The sequence below is a fragment of the Cyprinodon variegatus genome, unplaced genomic scaffold (assembly GCF_000732505.1).
Source record: "Cyprinodon variegatus isolate N-32 unplaced genomic scaffold, C_variegatus-1.0 Scaffold57, whole genome shotgun sequence".
NCBI lineage: Eukaryota > Metazoa > Chordata > Actinopteri > Cyprinodontiformes > Cyprinodontidae > Cyprinodon > Cyprinodon variegatus.
Genome location: NW_015150510.1, coordinates 1,734,126 through 1,744,284, shown reverse-complemented (window position 1 = coordinate 1,744,284; position 10,159 = coordinate 1,734,126). Strand labels below are relative to the sequence as shown.

Below are 10,159 nucleotides of genomic sequence, written 5' to 3'. Positions count from 1 at the left end.
GTGGAAGACCTCATGCCTTGTTCAAGTACCAAAGAAGACTCAGCCAAGAGTCTTCAGTAGGGGCAACAGTTGTTATATTAGAGGAAAATCTTGTTCTGCTCATTCCATAATAATACAAATATTAGCAGAACATATCTAGGATTGGTTAGGCTGAGGTAAAAATGATGTGTATCTGCAACCACCTCCAAAGAAAACTATTTCAGTCAGTTTCTAGCCTTAACTAGTTAAAGCATGGTTGGAAAATTATGAATCCCATCTTTTTCTAATTGTTGTGCACACCACACCAAAGCACTGGGAGGTCACGCTCACAACACTCTTCAGTGTGAATGCTGCTACAGAATGAAGATCTGAGTTAGCCATGTTCACAAGCAAAGTCAGAGATAATGTAGATATGAGGGGCTCATCGAGGGAATTTATTTCATCTTTCAGAAAACATTGAAGCATGTTTGGGTTTATATACTCTGTGAGGAGAGGGACACATTTGTCTGAGCTTTGTCTGAACTCACGATACGTAGGCAGCCTTAGAAAAATAAATCAGTCAGTTTTTAGTAATGCTAACCTTGCTAACTGCTGTTTTTTAATAGCTAAAGGTAGATTTAACATATTAGTTAATTAATGAACCCAAGACTTTACATCAAACACTCTCATAAACTTCATCTCCTAAGAAAGTTAAATAAAATGTATGACTGCTTCAAGAGGCGAGGCTAGAAAAATCTTTTATTACAGTTGTTAAATAGAAGTCTGAAATTGTTAAAATTAAAATAAGAGATTTTCAAAAGTTGCAAATTGGAAAAAAGTCAGTAAATTCTCCTTTGAAGTGTCTTTAATGAACATAATATTTGATATGTAGGAAAGAGCACTGCTTTACAGCAAACTAAAGGACAAAACAAGTCTGTTGGATATAAGAGTTTAGCCTTTATTACCTTGCTGAAATATAGAGAGCGTGGTTGAGGTCAGCACTTCTACAAGTCTTCGGATGTCAGAGAGGTGTTGCTCGTCTCCAGCAAAGATATGCACCATCTAGACAGAGAAAGAAAGAGATTATACCAGGCATTTTCACACCCAGGGTTCAGTCCAGGGGTCTCATTAAGAAAGTTTGTGTATGCAACAAAACGGGGTCTGAAACTTGTTAATTTTCCATTGAAATTTGGTAATTATAAAAAGCTAATTTTATGGGGGGTAAAATGTGCAGTACCTCACACCACCCCGACCAATCTGAAGGTTGAAGATATTGGAGAATATTGGTGAGGAACTGAAGCCAGAATACATCACATTTATTTTCACTTGAAACTTAAATCATAGATTGACTTTTTTGGATTTGAAACCATAGTGTGATTAATGCTGCCCAATCAAATTAAAAATAAGATTCATAAACAAGCTTAAATTAAAAGTGAAAGCCCGCACAATATTCAGCCATTTCCTGACAATCACATTCCATCCCCCCGGTGATCAGCGAGGCAAGTCGTAACGCTGATCATTAAATAAATATAACAAACGGATTGCTGTAAACAAGTGCACGATGGACGCTGTGACTATGCTGGAGTCTATGCCTGTCTCCAACTGTCCACCCTAATCATTATATAGGACACTATATAGTGGTTTTAGATGAGTGTCTAAATGTCTAGTGGAAGAAAAAAAGTTGTGGACTTGAAATTTCCTACAATGTACCTTGAAAAGTAGTGATCATCCATGATTGCTAGATGAGCAGATATATCCTGGAATGCTTTGCAACGAGAGCTGTCCTTGCAAAGCATCATGGGATTTGTTGTGACAAACACCACAATGCTGTTGACGACAGATAACAAAGATGGAGCAGCACCGTGCAGCGGAGGCGGAGTTACGTGACCAACGGGGAGCGAAAAGTAGTGATCATCTGTCCGAACGCTCAGTTAACTGAGTTCACTATAAGATAAGATTTAGGGGTTAGGGCAGAGGTTTGGACAACTTTTTCCTAACACAGGATTAAAACAGGTTATCAGCTGATCAGATGCCATAAAGCAAAGCTCTTGGACTTATGTTTTGTACCAAAAATATATTGAATTAAAGGTAGAAATATTTTTTACAATTTAAATGAGCCAAAAATAGACGATGCTTCATGATGCATTTAGTTTTTTTAAAGATACAAAATAATTAAAGAGGATGTAGCTGAAACAAGAACATTTTCGGCCATATTAAATCTTGTGTGGTGTTTTCCTTCTTTTTTCTTTGTTAATAACAACTTTTGGTTTCTTACCAGCGCAAATTTCCGCACAGGCGTTAAACATAATAAAAAATTAATTGACTCTCTGTCTGAGGTCGGCTTTAGAAACAAAATCATTTTCTTTATCCATAAAGATCTGGTTTGGTCTGCCGGCTTCCGTAGCGTCGTGAACGCGCAGGCGCGCGCTTTTAGGAAATCCTATACACTACTGTTTATGCTCTAAAAACATTCTAAATGACTTTGTTTCGAGTAAATTCTGGATGCTACCCACTCAGGACACTTGGAATACATTGGACGAGCAGTATGGAGGAATATTGACACGTTTTTTGTGGACTTTTAAGGACCTTTCTGTCTCGGGCGCCATAGACCTCCATTATTTGAATGTCAGCAGACAGCAAGAAGCCTCCCAGATCTCCAGATGCATTTGAGATATCAAAAAAGTACTCCAGAGTGTTGTTCAGCATGGGGGTGAGTAGAAAATGAAGGCTAATCATGTTTTGGGTGTACTATTCCTTTAAGGTACAGCTGTGATCCATAAAGAAATTTTTTTTTTTTTTGTCTGTTCACATGGTTTTATAAATAAGAGCTTTTTTTTTTTTTTTTTTTTTTTTATATATACTCCATTTTTAGGTCTTGGGCATAGGTACAACTTTAGAATGAATCCATACGCAGCGTTTTATAAATGAGACCCCAGATCTGTGACTCCATACTTGACGTGTCAGGTCCAGAGCAGGGGCTTGTGGGTAAGCATTGTAGATCTGTCCCAGCGTCTCACTCAGCTGGGGCACCATGGGGCCGAAATCATGCAGGAGAGTCCGGATTGACTTGTCGAAGATCCCGCACACTGCCTGAGATGGGAGGATCATTAAACAAGCAAAAGTTGTTCAAATATGCAGGTGAAGGGATGAAGGAGCTAAAATTAAAAACCAAAAATCCCACCTCCACTACTTCTGAGTCATGAATCCATTTGCTAACGATGGTCTGGATTAAAGGGAAAAGTTGCTGCAGCACGACTACGACCTAAAGATGTGAAAGAAAAAACAGCGAGTAAAACTTTCATCCTTTTTTTAATGAAATACTACAAAGGTTTTCTGCAGACTTACTGGATTCTGAACGCTCTGTGAGGAGGAGAGGCTGGTGCTGGCGCCTTCTTCCTCTAAACCATCCCATTGCCTGTTGACATCCAGGGTGGTAAAGAGGCTGGATAACATGCCCAGGATGTACACGATGCTCTGTTTATTTGCAGGACTGGGCTATAAAGAGAGAAAATTTAATGTAAGAAACATTTTAAGACTAAACCTCATATTTTTTAAGTTTCTTGAAGGGAATTCTGCTACTGCTACACTACTCTAATAACTTAAAGTTAAGATGCATGAAGAGAAACTTTAAAAAAAAATCTGTTGCTCATGATTTTCCAAATCTGAGCAATTTATTTAACCCTGACATCACATATATGATGTCAGGAGGACACAAGGATTCAAACTGCAGCTTTATTTAACCGTAACTTTGTTATTGTAGAACAGTGGCTACCTGTAGCCCTATATATAGGCGCACTGACTGATTACAAGATATTACACACCTGTGATGCTGATTAGTGGACACACCTTGATTTAATATGTCCCTTTGGTCACATTATTTTGAATCTTTTCTAAAAGGTACCATTATTTTTATCCAGACCTGTTTCATGAGTTTATTTTTTCATAGTTTTTTTTTTTTTACCTCTATTGTTAGTTTTTTGGGGATTCAAGTTATTTCTGTGACCATTGTGGGTTTCCTTTCATTATAAACGAAGGGTACCAACAATTGTGTCCATGTGTTTATAATATAACACGATGTTGTGAAGGTCAGTTTAAGTTGAATACTTTGCACAAAAAATAAATAATAATATATTGAAATAAAAGGTAGAAAGATTTTTACAGTTAAAATTAGCCAAAAATAGACAATGCTTTATGATGCATTTAGTTTTTTTTAAAGATACAAAATAATCAAAGAAAGATTAAACAAAAGATGATGTAGCTGAAATAAGAACATTTTCGCCCATGTTAAATTATTTTGAATCTTTTCTAAAGATACCATCCATTTTATTATTTATTATTACTTTTTTGGGGATTCAAGTTATTTCTGTGACCATTGTGGGTTTTTTCTTTCATTATAAACGAAGGGTACCAACAATTGTGTCCATGTGTTTATAATATAACACGATGTTGTGAAGGTCAGTTAAAGTTGAATACTTGCACAAAAAAAACACAAAATTGTGGAACACAACAATAAAAGAACAATAACACTAAACATCTAATAAAAAAGCATATTAAAAAACAGAAATCTTGCAGATTTATGCCTGATCTTGTGATGCGTCTCACATTATGTTCTATATTTAAGTATAAGCTTTGTTTTTTTTAGGACTCCTTTGATGCGTACCTCCTGTTGGGTCAGTGAGTCCAGCTGCTGGATGTGGGGGGTGATGAGTGAGTGCAGTCTGCCTAAAATCTCCTCTGCTGGTAGAGACGACAGCAGGAAACCCAAGGCCTGCATCAGCCACATGCACTGGCTGCTCTGCACACACACACACAAAAATGCAGCTGCTTTTTTATTTACCGATTTTGATTTAATAAATCGTCCAGGATTCCTTACTCACCTCGTGGATTTCCTTAAAAAGTGCATCCTTATAAAAAAGAGCAAAACAAATCTGTGTTAAAAACACGCCTCAGGCTGGTGTGATGACAGGTTGTGTGTCTGACCTGAGCGACAGCAAGAACGTCCTGAGCGTAAGGGGCCAGGTCCTGCCGGCACTCCCTGCAGATCCTTTTGAGCGTGGAGATACTGGACACAGACAGCTCTGCCTTCACAAGGCCCCGCAGCACCATGGGTAATATGCCGCCCAGCATCACGGGATGGTCGGCCAACCACTCAGCCAGTGACCCTTACAGGTGGCAGAAATTTAAAAGTTTGGACTCATTAGATGATTAGATTTTTATTTTTTGAATAAACCTCAAAGTTGTCTGTTGATACCTATGGTGTACATGACTGTGTCAGCCAGCATCACGTTGCTGATGTTGATTCTAGGGATCAGACCGATCAGTCCAGGGATAACATCGGAGTAGTTCACGTCGATGGTCTCGGCTATGGACTGGAAGCCGAACAGCAAAGCTTCAGTGTCCTAAGATGGTAAAGAAGGGGGCTGTAAGGAAATGATGACTGAAAAGGAAGCTGTTCAGATGCAAAATGAGGCGGCGACTCTGATTACAGAAGCTACAGAGAACTGATTGTTAGCAGAAACAAGGTAAACAAAATCAGCCTGAACTGAGGCTACGCTAATTCTTAGTAGCATCCATCCATCCATCAAACGAACCCTTTAATCCAATATAATTGTGGTGGATGATCCTCCAACCACCACATCATGTTAGTATTTTTTTTTTCTTGCTTTATATTATATTACAGTTTATGTTTAAGTTGGTTATTTCTTTTAGACAGGTATTTTCTAATGGGTGCACACTTTAGTTAATGTCTGTCTGAATGGTTTATTTACACTTGTTCTTTTGTTTGAGGTGCTGCTGATGCAAACCAGCTGGAGGAGGAAACCTGGAGCGTACCATTTGCTTTTTGAAAGACTAATAGGGGAGATTTGTTTCAAGTTGTTTTTTATCAGATTATTTGTCACTTAAATACTCACTTATAATTGTTTCTGCTAAGTAAAAGTTAGTTTTGCTTTATTTGTTTCATAGAATGGTTCATTCTTTTGTTATGTGGTGCCTCCCTTATGTGGTAGACTTGGGTTACTCCATCCCTTTTTAAGCAGCCTTTAGTTCTTTGTTTGCAGGTCATTTTTTTTGTTTGAGTTTGATCCTCAGTTGACCTCAGTTAAGTTGGGCCCAGATCCATGTTATTTATTATTGAAGTTATTTTGTATTGCTTTTGAGCCTTTGTTAACCATTTTTTACACAATTAAATGAAAGTACTTTTTCAAATTTTGAACACCTTTTGTCCTTATTTAAGTCTGGTCCCTCACAATAATCATAACTTCAGCTGGATTACAAAAAATTATTATTATTAATAAAAAAATGTTGGATACCGAAAAGTTATGTTATGGTCATGAAAGTCAAAAGGTAAAAAAAAAAGTTACATTTTTAGAGTTTGAATGCAATTATATGAGTAGAAAGTTGGGTGGAAGGAAAAACTGCTTTGAAATGGGTGAAAAGCAACTAGGGACTATAATGAAACCAATATTGAGATTTTATTTGAGCTTCCCCTGCACTAACCACAATCATGTAAATTATTTACTAAAGGGTTAAGGATTTCTCATGACCTTGGAAGCTTGTTTGTCCAGCGTCCATTTCTGCAGGACTTTAAATAACCTTTGTGTGGGAAAAAGTACTAACTCCTACTTGCAGGTATGAATATGTGAGCTAGCTGCATCTTTCTCTTCTTCTCTGTGTGTTTGCACCCTCTTAAAGCTCATTACTGGCAACTAAAGGGCTGTAATAAGAAGTTTAACTACTTAATTGAGTTTACTTAAATGTAATATGACCAAAATTAAGTGTCTCTAATTTTGTTAAATAATGATATTGCAAATGCAGCCCTAGTCAAACTTCCCTCTGTTGGGAGAATCGTAAAGCACGGTCTCTGGCTGGAGTCAATAATTTAACATGTCAGTACACACTTAGACACACTAAGATTACAAAAAGAGGTGAATTTTTTAGTAAATGCAATAAGTGGGCATGTTGGAGGTGATCTACAAAGATTTCTGTGTAAATATTAAGATGCGCAAACCGGTCTGGTTCCACCCTTTAAAATGAGCAGACAGTTTGAGAGCAGCCATCAAAAAAAGATGAGGTTCAGAGTCAAGGAGATGGAGATAATAACTATAGAGAACATAATAATTATATCACTAAATGATATTTATAGAAGACTTTAAGGAGCCTATCTCTAATGCTATTAACAAACATAAATTAAATGATGAAAATAAAGTTAAATAGAAAAAATATAAATATAAAAGATTAAAAACGTGTCTTTGTCTGTTGATTTTCCGCTCTCCTTTTAATAATATTATTCTACTATTATTTTTGATGGTCCAAAAAAGTTTGCATGCAGGGCTGGACTGGGTCTGTCATGGCGGCCCATGATGATTCTGTCTATTTTATTGGGAGACATTCAGCAGAGCGGATGAGATATGTTCAGAGGTTACAAGCATAAATATACAGTAAATGAAATAACTCCAGTAAAAAAAATAACTGTTTGGTAAAACGGTTACTTAAAGATTTGGTAACTGATGATATCCTCCGATTTGTAATACTGAAAGAAATATTTCATCAAACAAACTTCTTGTATTCTAAAGACCAAATTCATGATTTTTTTGTAATATTTTGAAAGACATGATTTATGTTTTAAATACATTTATTAAATTATAATTTAGTTAATTGACAAATTAATTAATTTATGTTAATATATTAATAATAGGTACATTTTTTAATACATTAATAGCTTTTGAGGAGGCCCAAAAATGGGCGTGGCCCCATTAGGCCACATGGCCTGTATGGCCAATTCAGCCCTGTTCACTGACACAGAATCTCTCTCTATCGTCTCTTATTGTTCCAATCACTCCTTTTGTGTTCTAATGACTGCAGTAATTTCTGTGTGATTTTGTATTTTACTTTTAGAAGTGCTTAAAAAGATGCAAACCCTGCATCTGCAAAAGAAAATCGATTTTCATGCAGTGAATGTTTATATTTGCATGTCCTCCATACATGAATTTGCACGGTTTGGTTATTAGAATATGACCTGCACACTGATAAAAGCACTCAGGTTGTCTGCTACCATGACTCTTCATCGCTTTGGCTAAAAATGATTAAGAGAAAGCTTCTTTTATGAACAACAGATATAAATGCATGTTTTGGCATTTTCTCCACTGACTAATTGCACTCAATTTGCCCAAAAAATAACTAGTTTTAAAAGAAAGCGGAATGTACGCTATGCAATCCAGGATGCCTCAGCACTGTTGATGCTTAAACTGTCATTAATTAAACCTCACAGAGAATCTGTGGGCAAAAAGATGAGAGAAATGAGAGAAATCAAAGCCAGCAGAACAGACCTGCTGTTGTTCAAGCAACCTATGTCTTCTGAACAGCTTCTAAGCATTACTCATTGCATTCATTGGAAAAAAATCGAAATCTAAATAAGTCATTTTTTTCTTAAAATAAGTGCATTTGTTCTTGGATTGAGGAGGTAAAAGAGACATTTTGCCAATGGAACAAGACAATTTAGACTTAAAATAAGAAAACTCAATGTATTGTCTTATTTCAAGAGCATTTTATCTATCTTTGCTTATTTTAAGAAAAAAAAACACTCATTCCATTGGCAAACTGTCTTATTTACGTACTGAAATTAAGGGTGAATACGCTTATTTAGGGATTTTTTTTACTTATTGATCGTTTTTCCAAAAACCCTCCCTTCAAGTTTAGATTACATTTACTGTCTTTTTTTATTAAAATTTTCAGAAACAGATTACATTTTCCAATAAAAAATGTAAAACACACACATCAATCTGTGTTAAATATATCAATATAATTAGTTTCCCTTTTTTAATTGAATTACTGAAGTCGTTTAGCTTTTGGATGTTTTTCTAATCTACAAATCTGTTAATCCTGACAGTTTTTCACTGTAAATCACCTGTTAAAAAAAAAAAGAAGAAACATGCAGTGGATGCAGTTTGTTCAAGACATTACCTGCCATACTGCGGACTGTTGGGGGTCCATGAGCAGCCTGCCCAGCCTGTCATAGAGGTTACTAAGCAGCTCGGCTCCCAGCATTTCATACACATACATTAGAGTATCTGAGATGTCCACCCTTGGAAATAAAACAGCCCAGGTAACAGAGATGAGGGTACAACTCGGGTGTAACAGTCAAATGTAAAACAGATAGAGAGGTTTGTCCAAAATAAAATAGCTTGAATTCATTTTATATAATATCATCGGAATAAGGCAAACTTTAGAGGAAATACTTTTTTATATGGAAAAAAAAAAATCAGATATAATTTGTGTAAAAATAGCGAGTCAAATCTATCAAATTTTTTTTTTAAGATGTTATCCTTAGTTTTGTTCTTCTCTCAGATAGTCTAATGTACAGGAAGTGATGCTGGGGGAATTTCAATGCCTGGTTATAAGAGGTGTGAAGTAACAAAGTACAAATACTTTGTTACTGTACTTAAGTACACTTTTTAGGTTTCTATACTTTACTCCATTACTTATTTTTCCTCCTACTTCTGACTTCTACTCATTAGATTTTCACACAAGTATCTGTACTTTCTATTCCTTACATTTTTAAGACAAACGTTACTCGTTACTCTTGGCTTTGGTTTAATGTTTATAAATATTTATTTCCCGTCATGTGCTCCATCCAATGCAGATCATTGACTCCATCCACATCTAGTGAAAACTAGTGTCATTGGATGAGTCATAGAACGCAAAAACTCATTGGTTAGCTAAAGGAAATCAGGTGTTCTTCAAACTGCAAACGTGAATTGTCTATGCCATGCTACAATGTTGGATTCAGAAAAAGATGTTGAAATGTCTGAAAGGTTGGACACAGTGGAGACCAACAAGACCTCCCTCATCCTTGGCCCTATCTCAAAGAATTTTTCAAAGTAGTCAGAAAATTGAGCTTCTAATTCATTTAGTGGCATCTGGCTGTTTTTTTAAAGGTTGCTTTATTCTTTAAGTAGTTTTTGGAGCAAATACTTTTTCACTTTTTCTTGAGTAAAGAGGTGAAGTTGATACTTCAACGTTTACCAGAGTGTTTTTGAACAGCAGTATATATACTTCTAGCCTCGTGAGACCATCCTGATCTCGCGAGCTTTCAAGGTTTCACTCGCAGGTCAGTCTGGAGACTCTCCGTTGAAGAAAATTTGGAGCCGTTCACCAAACGAACGTCCAATCAGCGTTGGCTTTGAGGCGGGTTGAGGTGTGA

General features: G+C 36.3%; 1 protein-coding gene across 1 annotated transcript in view; it reads right to left on the bottom strand.

Moving 5' to 3' along the window:
* Window positions 1-10,159, bottom strand: part of LOC107082630 (importin-13-like) — a 49,102-nt gene that overhangs the window by 30,186 nt on the left and 8,757 nt on the right. The window contains exons 7-15 of the mRNA XM_015371410.1: window positions 8,920-9,040; window positions 5,210-5,357; window positions 4,939-5,120; window positions 4,836-4,862; window positions 4,619-4,753; window positions 3,304-3,453; window positions 3,140-3,220; window positions 2,911-3,048; window positions 924-1,020 (exon numbers count right to left, since the gene is read on the bottom strand). Of these exons, the coding sequence (XP_015226896.1) occupies window positions 924-1,020; window positions 2,911-3,048; window positions 3,140-3,220; window positions 3,304-3,453; window positions 4,619-4,753; window positions 4,836-4,862; window positions 4,939-5,120; window positions 5,210-5,357; window positions 8,920-9,040 (1,079 nt within the window). The remainder of the gene's footprint in view (window positions 1-923; window positions 1,021-2,910; window positions 3,049-3,139; window positions 3,221-3,303; window positions 3,454-4,618; window positions 4,754-4,835; window positions 4,863-4,938; window positions 5,121-5,209; window positions 5,358-8,919; window positions 9,041-10,159) is intronic.